Raw genomic sequence first — 19,552 nt, 5'->3', positions numbered from 1 at the left:
TTCATCCACGGATGTTGGCATGAATGTTAAAATGCTGTTGCTGCTGCACAGCTTTTGCAACTGATCCTCTGCAGAGCCTTTATGGTTCTCAGGGCTTATGAATTAGTAACACGGTGCTGTGCAGTTGGAGTATCCCGCTGTAGATCTATTATCAACGTTACGGTAGGAGGGGGGGAAGAAATCTGACGTTACAGGCACACCTCCGGCTTGGAAAAGACACCAGCCGGCCGAGGAGGCACATCAGCACCAAGGACAGGCCGAGCAGACTGGCTCCTGACGCCGCAGGACGCAGACTGTCGGTCTGCAGATCCGGAGATCGGACGGTGCATCCGCAGAGAGGCGTCGCAGACAGATACGCCTCATTATATTCGCCTTCCCGATCAGGTAAAAAATAAAAACATTATATGTCTAAGGCATTCTGTGTGGATTATATTTGATGTGGATTATGCTATAAATGATTCCGGAATGAACTCGGTCACCCCGCTGAGATTAAAGGACATCACTGCTTTTCTCGCTCATGTGCGGTTTTCTAAATACAGTGCATGTTAGCCAAGCGTTTTCTTTTTTTGAACAGATGATGTGGCAGCGCCTTCTCATCCTCACATCCTCAGATTGCAGTCCGTGTTGCCAGGGATACATGAAGCCACATCCATAGCGCATTTCGGGAAAGGCTGCAGCTCCGTGAGCAGGATTCCCTCCTGTCAGAGTCACGCAGATCACCCACTACATGTGCACATTGTTTCTGTGTTTCAGACCAGCTCGATCATGATTCTCTGAGAGATTTGAGCACAAGCAAGATTTCAACATGTCAGGCACTCAGAGGGACAACGGCCCTGCAAACTCAACAGAGGCCAAGAAAACAGACTTGAGAATGAATGAGAAGAAATGCTGTAAGTAAACTCCAGGTTTCTCTTCAATTTGATTTGCATAAGCTCTGCTTTAAGAGTCTCCAGGTGCACTTGTAACATAACACCTTGTATTGTTCACCGTGGAGTGAATTCAACATACAAAGAGTTTCTAAATCTCCTCTGTCACACGGAAGCCTCTTCATTTAGGCTCCAACCTACAAAAGACAGTTGCCAAGAGATTGGATCCCTCCCTGTTGGTAAAAAAAAAAAGAACATAAATTATGACCAGTGATATAAAAATACTCTGTGTAGCACCTTCTGGGCACAGTTCTTTAGAAAATTGCTTTTCTCTCCCAGGATGTTCCTCTTTAATTTCTTCTGATAACTCCTTTGAACCCAGTCCACAAATGATATTTGTGTCCAAAGAGACACATTATTTTTGTCCAGCGCACACATGACCTAGTTATTATATCAGCAACCAAATGCACTTTTGTTGCAGTAGTAATTGAGGATATTCATTAGTTGTTGAAGTCCAGTAAATTCATATCTATTTGACCTTATTTCTCCGCCTGTTTTTTTGTTTTTTTTTTCTTATCTTTTGTAATGCAGTTGATGAACAGTGTACTCATATGACTTTGTGGGACTTTTATTGATGTGCGTGTTTCTCCTGTGCAGCGTGGGCTTCCTATATGACAAATTCACCAACAGTGATCGTAATGATCGGCCTGCCTGCAAGAGGAAAGACCTACATGTCAAAGAAGCTCACACGTTACCTAAACTGGATAGGAGTCCCAACCAAAGGTAGTACACGACACATGACACTTCTGCCTCATTGCAACTCATCTACTGTCCCAACTGTAAATTTGACGTATTTTGCGGGTTACTTCTGATGGAAAAAATACAACTTGCTGAATGTTGTATGGACACTGATCTTTTCCTTGTGACCTTGTCTGTTGCAGTTGAATGTGTTTCACAGATACATTCTCGCCCAAAACTAATCTGACATGGTTTGTGTTATCAGCTATGTAACTTTTCTAGCCACACGATGTTCTGTACTTATGTATGTATAGAGGAGCAGTACACTGACAGAAGCTGCTCTTCTTCTCATCAGCCTTTGTTGCTGTGAGACTGAGCCCACAATGTGCATTCTGTCATATTAAAATATTGATCTTATTACTTAGAACTGATCTCTTGTAGAAGTTTTGCCTGCCTTTTGAACTACAATGATATAAACATCTAAGCATGGACATAAGACTGTTCTTTGCTACTTTATTTAACACTTCCATGTACAGTTCATATATAGTACAGTACATTGTGGCTTATAGCATAGTATAGTGTAGTATAGTATAGTATAGTATAGTATAGTATAGTATAGTATAGTATAGTATAGTATTGGATTTTAAATCTAAATACAGATTTTGATCTTGATTTAGACCAATTTTGTGCAGTTCAAACTGGACTTTGCCAGTAATTCTTAGTATGGTTTTAACCTGATGTTTTAATTGGATGGATGCTGTACATCAGAACAGGATAGTTTGATTTGTAAGTTGTGTCTGAAAGGTGAATGCTGTATATCCATTAACCTTTCAGATGCTTTCAATCCTTCTTTGTGTTGCTGTCAAGTAATTTCATTTCATTTTATTGATTGCCCTTAATCCTGAGCACCCTTAGACCCTTAAAAAATAGATTTAATCTCTTAAAAAGCAACACAAGAGTTGTCCCTTTACAAGACAGAGACACATGCATGAAGTACTGCATACAGAGCAATGAGGGAAAAGAATTACAGTAAAATTTCAGAGTGTAAAAGTTGCATCTGCAAAAACTCCCCCAACTACTGGATGTGTGCATAGACATTGAAATGTTGGTGCTATACGTCAGACTATCTCAAATATAGGTAACTTATTGAATTCAACTGAACTGTTATTGTTGTAATTGCTTGTAAGAACTCAAATGCATTCAACCAGTGACTTCAAACATAAAAAACAGCAGAATGGGTAGGGCAAAAGTTAATGTCATTTGTTCATTTTGCAGTGTTTAACTTGGGCGTGTACCGCAGAGAGGCTGTCAGAGCTTATAAGTCTTATGATTTCTTCCGTCATGACAATGAAGAAGCCATGAAAATAAGGAAGTAAGTCAGTCATTACAGTGGATATCCACATGTTATCTAACAGTGTGAGAGGCTATAATATTTCCACTGTCAGAGTATCACATTTCTTCCATTCAGTTGGTATTCTGCAGCCTCCACTGCTGCATCAGTGACTAAGCTGTTTTTTGGCCAGCAGTCAATATCCAGCCAGGGTCAGCCCAGCATTCACACAACCTTAAACTGACACACAGACACCGTGCATGACAAAGTCTGCCTACTAAATTCTTGTGGTTAGCCACTCTAAATCAGCCTGAGGTCTCCAAGAAGATTAACAAAGAATAAAAAGACCTCTTCCGATTGTGGTATTTTCTGGTAGTAATTGAAGTGGGCTTTACCGTTCTTGGCTATCATGGAAATGTGACAGGCTCCTGACAGCATCCCAGTGCTGAATTGTGACCTAGATATTAAACAAGCTGCCGCTGTCACTCCGAAGCTGACAGCAGCTCTCAAGGGTGTTGCATGGGCACCCATCCTGGGTCAAACAGTAGCTGTAAATAATTCTGAGAGTTTGCTGGCTTTTTTTTTTTCATCAGAAAGTATTGACTGGTTAGGCTTTGACCTTTTGTGAAATGTTACTTTGGAGTTAGATGAGATTTGGAGATCAGATTTGTGGGATTTATTGCACGAAGGAGCAAATCTAAATGATTTCACTGAAATCAAGAAATAGTTCAACATTTGGGGAATTTAGAAGAAAAGATTGAGACTGCTCTGATTTTGTCCAGTAATATATAGGTCTACCACCACCAGCAGTTTAGCTGAGGCAAGTACGAAGACAGCAGACAAGGAGAAACAATTAGCTTTGCTCTGTCCAAAGGTAATGAAGTCCACCTTTTGTCACCTCCAGTCTCCAGTCTGGCTCTATTCTAAGCTACTGTCACTTTATATTTAACCTACACACATGAGAGTAGTACAAATCTTGTCATCTATCTCTCAACAAGAAATCAAATAAATGCCGTTTCCAAATTTATTTTTAACCTCCAGCAGCACAATGAGGCAGAATGCTCTTTTTTGTTGTTGGTTCTTAACTTGATTAGATAATTTAATGTTATTTTGTTTTGCAAATCCCAGCTATCTACCTTCCAGGCAGACTTTATCAACCAATAAAAAATATGACTTGACTATGAGTCCAGAAGGTTAGTCTCGAACAAAACTGCACAGTAAGGTCTTTGGATTATCAAGCCTGTAACCAAATTGCTGCAGAGGGTTTAAATACATTTTTGAGCAGCTCAGATGAAATTCTATATATCTCAAATCTAATGAGGTGGCAGCAGAAGTCTAAGAAGTGGCTACTCCATTTCCTTGGCATAGAAAAACACCACTAGCGGAAGATTGGGCAAATGTGAGAAAACTGATCTTTTAACCCAAATACCATGTAAATCCCTCACACGGAGATACAAATCTATTTTAGGTCACTAGTATACTGCATGAGCAAATGAAAAAATGTAACATTTGCACTGCAATATAAACTGCAGTGAATGAGGTTTGCTGTCTCTCCTGCAGGCAGTGCGCTCTGGTAGCTCTGCAGGATGTGAAGGCGTACCTGACGGAGGAGGGAGGTCAGATTGCAGTGAGTCGTCTCTTTGCCTTTATGTGCTGCTGTTTCTCTTTCGGCCAGTGTGTTGATGTTGGCTCATTTACGCCATTCTTTAAAAAATATATCCCGAACATCTGACTTTAGGACTGTCCTGCAAACATTTCACAGCAGATAAATATTGTCTTTATTTTTCCTCTTTTGTCAGGTTTTCGATGCAACAAACACAACAAGAGAACGACGAGACCTTATTCAAGCTTTTGTAAAGGAGAATGCTTTCAAGGTAAAATTGCATGTTTTGTGCCTAAGTGCAAGGTTGCCAGCTTTTCCAGACATCCTGACCCACATTCCTCTGTGCAGTAGAAGGTGTCACAGTGTCTCATGCAAATATAGAGAATTTTGAGTCACCAAGATCACACAGATAGATGAGAGCTAATTTTGCGGTACAGACAGCAAGATGGTTAAAGTTTACGGCACAATGTTACGAAGAAGCTGCCCCGGTTATACGCACACTGCATGCATCTGTGCCCACTTTGTAAGGGCAGCTGCACTACATGCTGAAAGAGAACAGTATGTGATTTGGAAGGCAGCCTGTGTAACTTTTACTGAACAGCATCCACTATAGCCTCATGAGTTAGTGCCCAAATAGAAGTCAATAGATGGAATTTGCCTCTTGAGTCAGCTGCTTTAAAGGCCTAGGTGTGAGTTTGAGTGCAATGTAGTATAATGTAATCAGGGAACAAGAGTCTGAAGAGTAATGAATATAAGTAGTGACAGAAATCTTGAGTTTGAGATAATGGCCACGGGTGTGTTTTTTTTTTTTTTTTTTTTTTTGCTTTGAATTACACTTTTGTTGCCAGAGGAAGATTGTGTTCTTTATGCTGTAAAGTTGCAAAATCTCACTTTTAGCACACAGAAGTAGACTAAGTCTCTGTTATGACTCCTAGTAGTGCTGTGAGCATATGCATGTGTGGACATATTGTACATACTGGACATGTACATGCTATTTAATACACATTCCCACGGCCTGTGTCATGCTGTTCTCTTTATTCTACTGTTCCACTACTGTTTTCAGCAATACGCCAAAAAACACAGCAGCATGACAGTAAATATGCAGGGATGAAGAAGCATTAAAAAAATCTGCTTTTAAAGAACAGTTTGACATTTTGAGAAATACACTTATTGGCTTTCTTGCTGTGTTAGTTGCCAAGATCAGTGTCACTCTCATGTCTGTCTGTTACATATAAGGTTAGCTTAGTCCAGGTCAACACTTATGACTACAGGTACAAACTGACTCTGTCTAAGGGTAACCAAGTCTGCCTAGCACCACCACTACAGCTTACCTATACATATATTATATAATATCCATATGTCATTTGTTTAATCTGTACAAAATTGCAATTTGCATTTTTTGACTTCCTGTAGTTTTGCAAACAGGCAGCTAGGGGAAAATGTCAGGCCTAACCCAGACTTTTGATTAAGTACATGTAGTAGTCCAGCCCATATGACCCTGTGAGACTGTTCTCTTCTGTCACTACAACACAATTAAACATACTTCCCAATATGCCGACCCTGTCCCGTCTAGGAAATTGTTGTAATGTCGTTTTAATTGTCAGTTTCAGGAAGGTTTAGTGTAAGCTGACTCTTTGAGTTGCCCTCTTTCCAACAGGTGTTCTTTGTGGAGTCGGTGTGCGACGACCCAGAAGTCATTGCTGCTAATATTCTGGTATGATCTCAGGTCACCTTCCTGGCTTTGAGCTTTGACTGTGACCTCAAAAACCCATAACCTATTAATATTCACACTATCTGCAGTGTCATGTGAGAACTGCTCTGCTTGCGCACATTGTCTGAATATGTTACATACCTGCAACAGGAAGTGAAAGTGTCCAGTCCAGACTACCCCGAGAGACACAGAGAGAGAGTCATGGATGACTTCCTGAAACGAATTGAGTGCTACAAGGTCACTTATCAACCATTAGATCCTGATGACTATGACAAGTAAGACATTTTAAAATCTCACTGCTTTTCTTTATTCACACTTTGCTTTATCCAAATTTACAGTAAACAAATAATACTGGATCACTCTTCTTTGGTGCTTTTTTTTTTTTTTTTTTAAAGCAAAGAGTTATGTTAGAATTTTGGAAAATTATTTTTGCAATTCAGAAAATACACACTAGATGGTGACAGTAAGCAATGATTTAATTCACCTACATGATTCACTGGCACCTGCAGGGACCTCTCATTTATCAAGGTTATAAATGTTGGACGGCGTTTCCTGGTGAACCGGGTGCAGGACTACATCCAGAGCAAGATTGTCTACTACCTCATGAACATCCACGTGCATTCTCACTCCATCTACCTGTGTCGGCACGGAGAGAGCAACCACAACATCGAAGGACGCATCGGAGGAGACTCTGAACTCTCCCCTCGAGGGAAACAGGTATGATTACCCAAGTTCTTCAATATAATCCTGGATTTATTAACTACAAAGCCAGGGATGTCTGAAAGAGAGACGAAGTGAGAGAATAATATGAACACCTGAGTCGTGACCTTTCTTTCCTTTAATCCTCTCGCTTCCCTGCCTCTGTCCACTGAACATGAATCCGAAGAAGCAGAAATACCATTAATAATGGACAGATTGAAACTTCTGTCTGTCTCTCACTTCCCAGTTTGCCCACGCACTGCGTGAATTCATCGATGAGCATGAGCTGTCAGATTTGAAGGTGTGGACGAGCCAGCTGAGGAGGACCATCCAGACAGCAGAGGAGCTTGGCGTGCCTTATGAACAGTGGAAGATCCTCAACGAGATTGACGCTGTCAGTGCCCTGTCATCCAACCTCTCCAACCGCACAGATACAGCAATCATTACAGTTTCATGGCGCTCTGGTTTCGTAGGACAGAAGCTACATGTGTCGTGCTCTTTTAAGACACTCAGTAGAAAATGTGTCAGTGCAGACATAATAATTATAAAAACATTTCAGCTCTTTTGATTCTTTTCAAGCACAAACAAGTGTCATGAGGGGGGGAAAAAACAACAAAAGGCCTGAAGAAAACCTCTTTTAAAAGATTATGGTCACAGAAAATTAAACATTCTTCCGACACTTCTGGCACAGCAAGGGATATGTTATGATAGAAACACTTATTCAGTAGTTACAGTGCATCATCAACTATGTAGTCAGCCTGCATTTTAACCAATATGTCTAACTAACAAAGTTTTTTTTAAATAACTTCTTTCCTTGTGACCCATTCTTAAAAAATCTTTGGTCTCTTTATACAGTCTTCATTTAGCTGATAGACAAATTCTGTATTCGTGTTTTCTGAGACACTAAACTTGTACTATGACATGAGAGCATGTGTTTTGTCCTCCTCTTCCAGGGTGTGTGTGAAGAGATGACCTATGAGATGATCCAGGAGACATTCCCAGAGGAGTTTGCTTTGAGGGACCAGGACAAATACCACTATCGTTACCCAGGAGGAGAGGTGATCTGAACTGTTCCACACAATTACACATGTTTTAACAAACTAAATTTGTCTAGATGGTGGCTTAGTCAGGTCAAAACAAATGGTCTGTTTCATTCCATCAGATCATCAGCTTTCTTCCTCTAACAGCATTGTTGTTGCAGCTCCTGTTAGCTGCTTTTGCGATTATTATTAACATGTTAGGCTGAAATGGTCTCTTCTGGCTCATTAGTCCTACCAAGATCTCGTCCAGCGTTTGGAGCCGGTTATCATGGAGTTAGAGAGACAAGGCAATGTGTTGGTTGTCTGCCATCAGGCTGTGATGCGTTGTCTCCTGGCTTACTTCTTGGACAAGGGTGCAGGTCAGATCAATGTAAATGTACACACTCATACATGCAACAGTTCACACAAAAAGACGATTATATATTGTAGACTCTTTTCTTTAATCCACAGATGATCTTCCATACATGAAGTGTCCGTTACACACAGTGCTCAAGCTCACCCCTGTCGCATATGGTAGGTCTTTACCTAAAGATGAGACTGTTACAACACAACACAAGAACAGAAGTTAAAGTTACTTCATCTTTTATCTCCTAGGTTGTAAAGTGGAAATGTTTTATCTTAATGTGGAGGCAGTAAACACACATCGAGACCGGCCTCTTGTAAGTTGCACCGAACAGAGCTGAATAAATCACATTTCTGCATAAATGTGCATTCAGCATTGTTGAATTAGAATTTTTTATTGTGATCATATGTGCAAAATAACTCTATATTATTTAGTTTCACTACATTAGTCAGTAAAGGTCAAAATCTAATTTAAAGTTGAACACACTGTTGTTTGTTGTGTCTTAGTTCAGTGGAATTGCAGTGCAATCGCACTTTATCCCCTGTCTGTGAGGCTTTGCTTCCCTAACTCCTGCCCTTAACCCTGTTTTGGTATGCCCCTTTGTATGTTTAACCCTTATTTTAGTTAACTTGGTTTGAGCTGTGAGCCTCTGAATGTTAAGCAAGATGTTATTTTTGTTATATTTCACCTTGATGGAAGCCTGGGCTGAGCATGTTACCTTGCTTGGCTGAGTCAATCATGACCATTACTCTGGTTGCATCCTGATATTAAGAATGTATATACTCTGTACTTGAGCTTTAAGTCCCATTTTGAAGTGTGTCTTTTTTTAAAACACAGTCTACTGTCTTGAGGGAAGCAGGTGTCTGTCTGTCTGTCCTGTGCCACCAGGGCTGTACTGTCACTGTTCAATAATGTTTTGTGTTGTGTGGTGGAATAGTGCAAATTGAAACAGCTTTTTTCATTAAAAATGGCTTCAGTTTTCTTACCTGTTGCTGTGGATCAGTGTGGAGAGGACAGCAGCTTTGCTTGGCTGTGTCTTGTCAGGTGTCCCCTGATGAGTGTTCCCAGATCTTTTTCCTTAACACCTGCGGTATTTCATCTTCTACCAGGGTAATATCCCGAGGGACTCTGCTATCTTACATCGCCGGAATAGTTACACCCCCTTGTCCAGTCACGACCAGGTCAAGCGGCCCAGGCTCTACAGTGCAGGCAACCAGCCCTGGCTACCGCTCGCCCCCACCCCATCAGCTCTGATGCCAGAGGGACGGCAAAGCCAAGTTAGTGATAGACTCACAGGCTCCCCCTCTAAATCTGTCACCGTCAGCTGTATTCAGTCACCTCCCACCTTAGATGTAACCCTGTGTTTGGCATTCCCTTGCGTCATTTCTGGATCCTCTGGATGATTTAGTGTCTGTGTTACAACTGACGTACATGAAATCCACCCTTCCATCTATCTTTCTCTCTCAGGGTATATTTTGAGTCTTGAATGGGTTGCTCTCTTCTTTTATTGTTGTCCTGCATGACCTCTGCTTCACTACCGGGCTGTCTCCAGCTTGAATATGCAGACAGCATGCCTACTCTTTGCTGAGGGAAGCTCCTTTTAAGAGTTTATTGGACAAAAAAGACACACAAACATCAGAAATATCTGGTACAGTACTTTATTACAAATGTACACATAAAATGAACCAGAAAACAACTGGTGAAATGCTGTCTCTGTGTAACATAATACAGTAATTGTCATTGTAAAGGTGGTGAAAGGCATACTAACCATTTTAGAGAGTGAAAAGGTGGAAATTTTAAAATGCATATTCGTATTTGTAAGTGTTGTGTATTTGTTGGCCTTGCATTGTGTGTATAGTGCTTCAGTCCTACTCCACATTTCTATCTATCTCTCTCTTTCTCCACTTTCTCCAAACTTGTCTTACAGACTCGGATAGGAAGCGGTTGTCTGTGAGTATTTTGGAGACTTAGTACATGTAGCCAATCTTTCATTTTCTTTCCTCCAATTCAACTCATGTCACTGTAACCCATGCCAATATATGTTCTCACAGTGGTGCAATTGTTTTTTATGGTTTTCAGTCTTTCGGTTTCTCTAACCTTTAATTACCTTTGTACAGTAAAAGTTCTTATCAACTTTGTTTTATCTCAGCCACCTTATCAAGAGCCCAGTCATTTATTGAGTTTTTAGTGCTGAAATAAATGGCTGCAATAATGAAAATGATTTAAACAAAACTCTTTGATGATAGTACTGCAGACACCTAAATGCATTCCAGAGTAAAGTTAAAGTAATGACAAAAACTGACTATTTAGTTTACATACATTAAATAGATACTGTACAAATACTAAATTGTGTAAATCTAAGGCTGTTTAGGCCACTGTAAAAGATTATGATTTGGAGCTAATCATACAGAAGGTCAGAATGTGATCAATAATGAATCCCTCACTGAAAATGTGCCAATGTGGCTGTTTTACCTCACTTCAGATAATAGCCTTATTTTCCACGTTTAAACTTGTGACTCCTGGGGCCACCAGGGAAACTATTGATTTCCTCAAACAGGATTTGGTGCTGCAGGGAACCGAATTGTAGTCAGTGACATTTACTTTTTTTTCTTGAAGGAATCCCTGTGTGAAGGAATCGACTTTGACAGCCCCGAAGACTCTAGTGGCTGTGTCCGCTTCTGAGTGAAGATGAGATCCTCATCGCGCTGTGTGGGCAACTTCTGCTTTCGACAAGTTAGAAGTACACATTTTGTTCGATCAAAGGACAGTTTCTTTTAAAATGAGGTCAACTTATGCATGAGATAACACGTTCCTATTTATCTCAAGCTCTCTGTCATTACTCTGCATGCTGAGGCTTTGAACTAGAAGCCTTATCATTAGTATCATATACACTTGTGCATGTGCGCCAAATGAAATCAGTCAACCATCGGAACATACTGTATTACAGAACTGGCAACTATTTCTCATTGTAAATACTGCAATGCCTTACTGAAGTTATACATAATTACAATGGAACTCAACTTTCACAACTGGAAATCAAACATGCTATAAAGTAGATGCTGTAGAAATATTTTTATAATACAAATCCAATCATATATTATACCGTATATACAAACAATCTGTAGATGTGATTGTTGTCAAATGTATTTCTAACCCATTATCTGTTATGTCTTAATCTGAGAATGTGTTAGTCAGGTTCTGTAGGAAATTTACTAGCGTTCTCCTGTCTGCTTTGGAAGCATTCTATGTTTCTGTGTTGTTAGAAAATGCCCCACATTGCTGGACATACTATACACCAGCAGCAGGTAGAGAACTTTGCTATCCTGATGTGTTTGCTAGTGTCAACTGTCACAATGAACACTTACCCTAAATGTTCATATACTATTCTTCTTGCCTGTGTATTCTGGGAAGAGATTTTATGTAACAAATGTTAGTTATTTTTTGGCGTTTGTGTTCATGTCATCATACTGGCAATGAATGTGTTTTAATACTTTTTTCTTCCAGCACACAAAATCTTTGCATTTCATTTAATAATAGGGAGTGGTCCAAGATTAAGTCTATGACTGTAATGTTTGACTGTTGATAAGTTATTGGCCTGCTCAAAGCAACCTACTGTGCCTTTTAAGCAGACAATAAACATGAATTTTGAAGGGACATGAGTTTATTGTTATTATTTTTTGGTTTGGTTGTTGTGGAAATGTAGGAAACACACGTGAACAGAGACATGTGGGACAGACAGAGAGAAAATCCTTAAAAAAAAACAATACAAATTAAATTGTATTGAGGAAATACACAGAAGTAACTTAACAGTGTAAAGTAGTTGCTTTTTTTTTTTTTTGTTACAATAACATAAAGCTGGATGAGCTAACATAACTGAATTTGTCCTCAAAAAACGTTTATGCCGTGTGCAATGCACACATGCTGGAAATATCAATTTAACTCCAACAACAAGTTCCGTCTATTAGAGAATTGACGGTACACGCGCGGGTTGACTTCACAGTGAGCGTCATGGCGTCATACGAACGTACGGTGACGTACTCTATATGAGTCTCTCACTGGATGTTTATTGTTTGAGGCAGGCAGGGCTGCAGTCAACGGCAGGTAAGAAAACCAAATCACTCAGCTCGCTGTCGTGTCACTTAATGTCCGCGGTCGTGTGTAGTTTTGCCAATAGACAAGTAACCGATTTTATTAAAGTTTAAACGGATGCGAAAAGCCTAAAACACAACAGTGCAGTTAGCGCCAAGTTAATGGGCAGATTAGCATGCTAACGTTAGCAGATGATACACGATACGGTTAGCTGCTCCCGTCAACGTAAATTTGTCTGACACCGGTGAGTGTGTTTCTTTCACACATTTCCAGGATAGCTGTCTGTAAAACACTGACTATTTTTCCAAGTTATAATGATACTTTGCTCTGCACACTTCTAAATGTAGTCGCTTAACAGGGAGTTGCTTGTTTAGCCTGCTGTCTGTTTGTGTTACTGTCGAGTTGAGTCGTCAACGTGAACTGGCAGAACAAAGAAACCAAAACAAAGCAATGTCGCTGTCAGGTGTTTTACTCTACTGCTGTTCATCAGCACTTTAATTGTATCGCCAGGCCTGTTTAGATAGCGGTGTTATAATATATGTATCGACACAATGTAGACTAACCGACATCCCGATGCCTGATGTGTAGCAGTGGCTAACATATACCATTAGCCGTTCTAAGCTAATACAACTTAGTACATGGGAAAGCAGCGGCTAACTTGGCTAGCGTTAAATAACCACTTCGAGACAGTTGCTGCTTCAGCTTTTGCCTTCATTCAGCAGCGAGCATATTTGCTCTAAAGATAAATCGATGTCTAAATGTTCAAAGGTCGCTAAATTATTCAGAGAAGAGTCTGTATGTGTGTCAGATAAGAGTAGTACTAGTCGTAGTTTTTGTGTCACAGAGCGAACCTTTGGTGTTTTCAGGAGTAAATCAACCGATGATGTTTGAAAAGCAGCAGGTCGTTTAACAACACCTACGTTGTTCTGAAATCATGTTTCTTTGCAGCACTAGTGCTTTCAAACGACAATCAGTGTTTTCAAAATGTTAGAATGAATGACATAAACTAATGCTAAGGGGCTACTGGACCCCAGGGCTACCACTATGATTTTTATTATTGATTCATCTGTTAATCAATCATGGTACAAAAACAACAGTGGGGGAAAAAGGTGTAAGGTGCGCAAAACGGAAAACAAGTGTCTTTTAGAGAATATATGGTAGGTGAAACAATTGATTATCAAAGTAGTTTCTGATTATTTTTTCCATAGCTCATTGCAGTTCTATTTGATATCACTGCCTCTAAGCCTCATTTTGTCCCTCATACATAGTCACATTTTCACATTTAACCATTTTTTGATTGATGAATTGAGGCATTATATCAGTCAAAGAGAAACAAAATTGAGAGCTTTAGGAAATTTAGGTTGTTGTTTATTAACCTTGCTGCATTTTTTTAAAATATATTTTAATGATTTATTAGATGTAGATGTCAGCTATCCTGCTTCTGCAGTTTTAAGCCTTTGTCAAATATAGGCTACCCCTTACTTGAGGTTAATATTTGAGAATCAGCAGTAATCTTAAATGATACCGACCCAACTTTTATATTAAAAATAACACGTTGTTCGACAATATGTTACCATTAATAAAAGAGTTGTTTTTAGAAAACTAAAACTTTTAGAAATGAGCCAACTACTTGTACAAAGAGTTTTTTCCATTTAGTTTTTCAAAATGTAAAAAAGTCTTGTGAGTCAAAATAAACAACAACAAATGAATGTGCACAAACTACCACATTCTTTTTTAAATCGTTTAATTGGGACTCTATGATAGCAGTAGATACAAGAGTACAACTACATATTGATGAGATTGGATATATTACAGTTAAGCTTTTATAGTTCTGTATGAATGGAGATGTCATCATAACAACTACCTATTACAGTTTCTCGTCAACAGCTGACTTTGTGGATGAGGAAAGTTCTTACCAAATACTTGCAGTGTTACAAATGTGACATCACATGCTTTTTTGCAGGCAGGATGTTGCGGCTTCGCTGTAAGACCAAAAATGGGAGCCACATTATGCAAGGCTTGACCCATCAGTCCTGTGTGCAGGAGCTGAAGAGTAAGGTGGAGGAGCTAACTGGTATCCCCTGTGATGTGCAGAAAATTATGGTTGGTTACCCACCCTCAAGCCTTGATCTCCGAAATGGAGACGCTCACCTCAAGGACTACCCCATCAAATCTGGTATGACATCAGACATCTATCATGTGCAGATGACCTGGACCAAATTCACTGCATGTATTGTTCATAAGACTATGGAAGTAACATGTCCAAACGTTGTTTAGGATGTAGCCAATGGTAGAATGTAACAAATTACATTTACTCACATACTGTGCTTAGTGCAAATTAAATGTACTTAAATATTTTCATCTTACGCAACTGTATACCTATACTCCACTACATTTATCTGACCGCATTAGTTATTGGTTACTTTTAAGGTTACAATTATTCATACATTTCCCATTCATTGAAAACCATGTATCTCCAAATTTAAGGATCTGGATGTTTTCTGAAAAAACTGAAGAATGAAGTGGGCTTCTATGGGTTAAGAACATGCTTCTGCTTCTTACAAGATATATAAACTATTCAAACATGTCTTCGATTAGCTGGAAAATATATTGTCACAAATCTAAAAACAGGGCTGTTTTTCATGAAAAGTTTACTTTTTTAGGGATATGTGGTTCCCACTGGACAGCAACACTATAAACATATGAGTTTGTAGAATACAATGCATTACAGTAGATTAAACTACCTGATAAAATCTAAAGTAGTTAAAATGAACTCAGGTATAACCATCTGCAGAAAGAAAATGCAACATACACATCAATTCAGTTGTAATATTAATCATAAAAAAAACATACATCATAGTACAACACTGACAGGGGCTAGAGAAGAGAACAAGTACTTTTATTTTAAGTAAATTCAAGGTATTTATTTTGCTGAAGATAATTGCAAACATTTTAGTAATTATTTATTGCAGAACATTTTCTGGTAGTGGAGTATTTTTATAGTGTGGTTTTGGAACTTTTACTGAGCTAAAGGATCTGAAGGCTTCTTCAACCACTGGATGTAACATAAGTATAATTACTGGGTTGAAGAGTTTTGGGTAAAAAAAAAAATATTTGTTCTTCAGTGCTGTTAGGCCCAAATTGAATTTAGCTCGCCTTCATTGTATAGGAATATGCATAGAAATAATGGAAAAGGGAGTATCAAAGCCTGCGAAAAACCCGATTTTATTATAATTGGGTGACCTGACTCTAGCTGCATTTGCATTTGCATTTAGAAAAGATATTTCAAATAGGTGTGAAAAATTCACACAACAAATAGAGAGTTATAAACAAGGTGATGTTTTTCCTCTTTCCTTTTCAAACCCAAGTCTGATCAGGATGAACTGTGTTGTCATTGGTGTGTCATCCTCTGCAGGAGACACACTCATCGTGGAAGAGGAAAAAAACAAGCCAAAGCCTCAGGATCACCCCATTGTGACGAAAACGCCACGCCTGGAAGCCTCACCTGTGCTGGCACGTCGAGTGGTCCCAGCTGACAACTCCTGCCTCTTCACTAGTGTTTATTATGTGGTGGAAGGGGGTGTGTATGATCCCGCTTGTGCCCCAGAGATGCGAGGCCTCATTGCCCAGATAGTGTCGAGTGACCCGGCAGCCTACTCTGAAGCGGTGCTGGGAAAAACCAATGAGGACTACTGCACCTGGATAAGACGCGATGACACCTGGGGAGGAGCCATCGAGGTGTCCATCCTGTCCAAGTTTTACCAATGTGAGATCTGTGTGGTGGACACTCAGACAGTCAGAGTGGATAGATTTGGGGAGGATGCTGGCTACCACAAACGTGTGTTGCTGATCTATGATGGAATCCACTACGACCCACTGCAGAGAGAGATCCCCGGCTCTGACGCCCCGCCCCAGACTATCTTCTCTACCACGGACGACGTAATCCTGGCCCAGGCCCTCGAGCTGGCAGACGAGGCTCGCCGTAAGCGGCAGTTCACAGACGTTAACCGCTTTGCATTGCGCTGCATGGTGTGCCAGACGGGCCTGGTGGGACAAAAGGAAGCTCGCGAGCATGCCAAGGAAACGGGCCACACCAATTTTGGCGAAGTGTGAAAGTTGTCTTGTGTTCTCTCTCTCTCACAAATACAACCACCACCAACCCCGTGCCCCTCGTCTGGCAACTCCGTTGGTCTGTCTGCTTGTGTGATCCTCTACCTCACATTATCCAGCGACATCTTTGGAGAATCTGCAGACACTGTGTTCAGCCTCTAACCTGTTCAGTATTACTCTAAACTGCTGTCAGTTCTTAAAGTCCGAAACACTACTGCAGTGCTCTGATGTCATTAAACCATCATGTAGGTCTATGTAGGGATGGTTTTGAATCTGTTTTACTGGGTCAAGTAAAATATGCAAACAATTCTTAGGATTTGTTTTGATTTCTCATTAGCTGGGTTGTACTGACATCAACCAAATGGCGACTGATGTGTTGATTAGAAGATGCACCAACTTGCCATGACGTAACCCGTGGCTAATTAAACTTATGTGTGATAAAACACCACTGTATGGCTCTACAAAGAGTTTAAAACAACCACTAAGAATTATTTGCACTGTGATGTGATCCCATTCACTGTTGTCTTAAATGCAGCACACCAAGTTTGACTGTTATTCATCATGTTGGTTATGTAGCATGTTTTTTTATTTCCTTTGTGGGCAGATTTTAGAAATTCTTCCAATACTGCGATAATTTGGTGAGCTTCAGATGTCAGAATTGTTAAGTACAGATAGCTTATGTTAATGCTAAGCTGGATTAATCTATATAAAATTGTGCTCGTTGTGACATCCCTAGGGTTGGGCAATTGGGCCAAAAGATCATATGATGAGGTTTTAGGGTAGAATCTCGATTCTCAATCTGAATCACAATTCTCCCCACTGATTTAGCTGAACTTAAGCGATCTCATCATCAGTTTTGTATATGGTTTTAATTTGGCATATGATCTGCTTTTCACAGGAGTCATACAGATCATGTCATCAAGGGTGCTATGTGTAGTATTTTGTTTAGAAAGTTAAGTCTCAGCTAGCCCCAGTCCGTGCTGCCTCTTGTTTGCCTGCCTGCAGGCTGCTAGATCGCTGTTGTGGTGATCCTTAGCTGCCTCCCCACTGAATCTTGTCCTGCAGACAGACTCCACCTCCTCTGTCTTGGACTGCAGCTGGCTGATCACAAGTAAAAATTGTGGCATCCTTGTTCTGCTCTGCAGCCTCGGTGAGCTTGACATAGCAGCATACAAACCAGTTCTGCACCTGCCGCAGGTTCTGGTTGGAGTGGCCTACCGTCACTAGCTGCAGTCTGAGACAATGGAGATGGAGTCCATCTGTTCAAAGACTTCGTGGGCCACCACTACAGTGACCTGGCCATCATGACCCTTTAATGATGCGATTTGTATGATTCCCCAGAGAAAAAGATCATCGCCTAATTAAAATCATCCACAACATAAGATCATCAGATTGCCCACCCCTAGACATCCCTTTGAATTCATTGCGCTGTGGCCATTAAGATTGACGTTAAGCATCTTGAAATACAGTATCATATGGCAAATTGTGTTCCAAAATTAGCCTAATGATGTATATGGACTTTACTACTACTTTTTGTTTTTTGATGTTGCAACATAATTTATAGTGAGTTTGTTTTAAATTTCACAAAAAGAAATTTAAGTAATGGTGCTGTAAACAAAACATTATACAAAATCTGTAGCTGCAGTGTTTCTCATCATGGGTACGACAGGTTTTCAGGTGTGTAATTTTTAATTCTAGCGAGCAAGTTTCAAATGTCCTCATGCTGTAAGAACTCATTTTCAATTTTTTATTTTTTTTCATTTAAATTGCTGCACATTGCAAAAAAACCTTTCAAGTGTGATGGTGTTTGTCTGGGCGTAACAGATCAAGGCAACAGGCGTGGTGTATTGACTAGAAATCTGAAGTGAGTGTGAGGCAAACTGTATGAGATCCAGCCTGCCCACTTAATGCATTTACTGTTCAGGTACAGTCCATGGATCATGTCGTTTGCTAATCGGCATTAACCATTTACCTTGTCATCGCAGATTTGTAGCTCTAAGTTGGGTGTGCTACATGTGGCCTCTACGTAAAGGCACATTTTGGTTTAATATGTAGTGCATGTTGTCCAAAAGCTGCCACTCTGTTCCACTGTATGTTTTGCACAACTGGAGCATGTTCTCACATTTTGAGGTAAATTCAGGCATCATCTCTATGCTAATTCCTTTGATGCACACTGCCTACAAGGATGAAGCATGCACTTATCTATGTCAAATATCAGGTCAAATAATGCTTAATTGGAGAGGATGGAGGATAATCATGGATTAGTTGTTTTTATTTTTAAAATCAAAGCCCATTTCATTGTGGCCTCACATCGAGCAGAAGCAGTTATTCTGTTTTACAGATCTTTCATGGCAATATTTGTCCTGAGTTGTTGCCAAAAAACAATAAGCTTGACGTTAGAAGGCTTGAGTGGAGCTTTTTTCAGAATTTCTCTGGTTCAGACTCAGATAAGTGGTAAAATTAAATGACAGGGAAAGCAAAAATGTCCGTTTTTTTTTTCTTTTTTTTTTTGAATGTGAATTGCTATGATTTTTTTTCCTCATCTGTTACCGTAGGTAGTTGCTATGATTTTAACAGTGATCATGGATTAATCAGCTTGCATAAAGGTGAAACTATGAAATGGCTTTGTTGTATTTTGTATTTACTAAGTTCTCATGACTAACAATAACAATGAATGTTGCACACAAAGCACTACAGAAAAACTGGATTTACTTGATTTTTTTCAGTGTTGTCACAAATAAAAGTTATAGCCAGCAGTGTTGTGTATGAGTCGTTTTGTATTTCCTGTTTTTCAGTTGACCCCATTTTTTAGGGTCCGAGCACCCAAAAGGGTGCGAAGACCCTATTGGAACTGCTCGGATTATGATTATTATTCGTGCCAAAGACACGCGTTTTTGAGGCCCTAAACATACTCGAAAACTCACCAAAATTGCCATGCACATCAGACCCGGTGAATAATTTTATAATTTGGAAGAACAATACAAAAAACTACAAACTACAGGAGGTGGTGATTACACGTTAGT

At 39.8% G+C, this 19,552-nt stretch overlaps 2 protein-coding genes across 6 annotated transcripts; both read left to right on the top strand.

Moving 5' to 3' along the window:
* Positions 1-39: 39 nt before the first annotated feature.
* Positions 40-11,984, top strand: pfkfb2b (6-phosphofructo-2-kinase/fructose-2,6-biphosphatase 2b). 5 transcript variants are annotated; one of them, XM_008279274.1, is made up of 17 exons: positions 40-384; positions 754-890; positions 1,524-1,649; positions 2,880-2,976; positions 4,495-4,561; positions 4,734-4,808; positions 6,195-6,251; positions 6,399-6,523; positions 6,758-6,965; positions 7,195-7,341; positions 7,901-8,005; positions 8,217-8,346; positions 8,438-8,500; positions 8,582-8,646; positions 9,440-9,607; positions 10,258-10,280; positions 10,947-11,984. In XM_008279274.1, the coding sequence occupies exons 2-17, from the start codon at positions 806-808 to the stop codon at positions 11,014-11,016; spliced, it is 1,611 nt and encodes a 536-aa protein (XP_008277496.1). In that variant the 5' UTR covers positions 40-384; positions 754-805; the 3' UTR covers positions 11,017-11,984. The 5 variants fall into 5 exon arrangements, with proteins under 5 accessions (XP_008277496.1, XP_008277487.1, XP_008277514.1 ...); XM_008279265.1 differs by having other exon boundaries at positions 40-890; XM_008279292.1 differs by lacking the exon at positions 9,440-9,607 and having other exon boundaries at positions 40-890.
* A 419-nt stretch (positions 11,985-12,403) lies between these two features.
* yod1 (YOD1 deubiquitinase) lies at positions 12,404-19,285 on the top strand. Its single transcript, XM_008279231.1, has 3 exons — positions 12,404-12,431; positions 14,383-14,595; positions 15,835-19,285. The coding sequence occupies exons 2-3, from the start codon at positions 14,388-14,390 to the stop codon at positions 16,530-16,532; spliced, it is 906 nt and encodes a 301-aa protein (XP_008277453.1). The 5' UTR covers positions 12,404-12,431; positions 14,383-14,387; the 3' UTR covers positions 16,533-19,285.
* Positions 19,286-19,552: the final 267 nt, after the last annotated feature.

The sequence above is a fragment of the Stegastes partitus genome, unplaced genomic scaffold (genome assembly GCF_000690725.1).
Source record: "Stegastes partitus isolate 25-593 unplaced genomic scaffold, Stegastes_partitus-1.0.2 Scaffold5, whole genome shotgun sequence".
NCBI lineage: Eukaryota > Metazoa > Chordata > Actinopteri > Pomacentridae > Stegastes > Stegastes partitus.
Note: the sequence above shows the minus strand (reverse complement) of the source record. Positions and strands in the feature narration are given on the sequence as shown.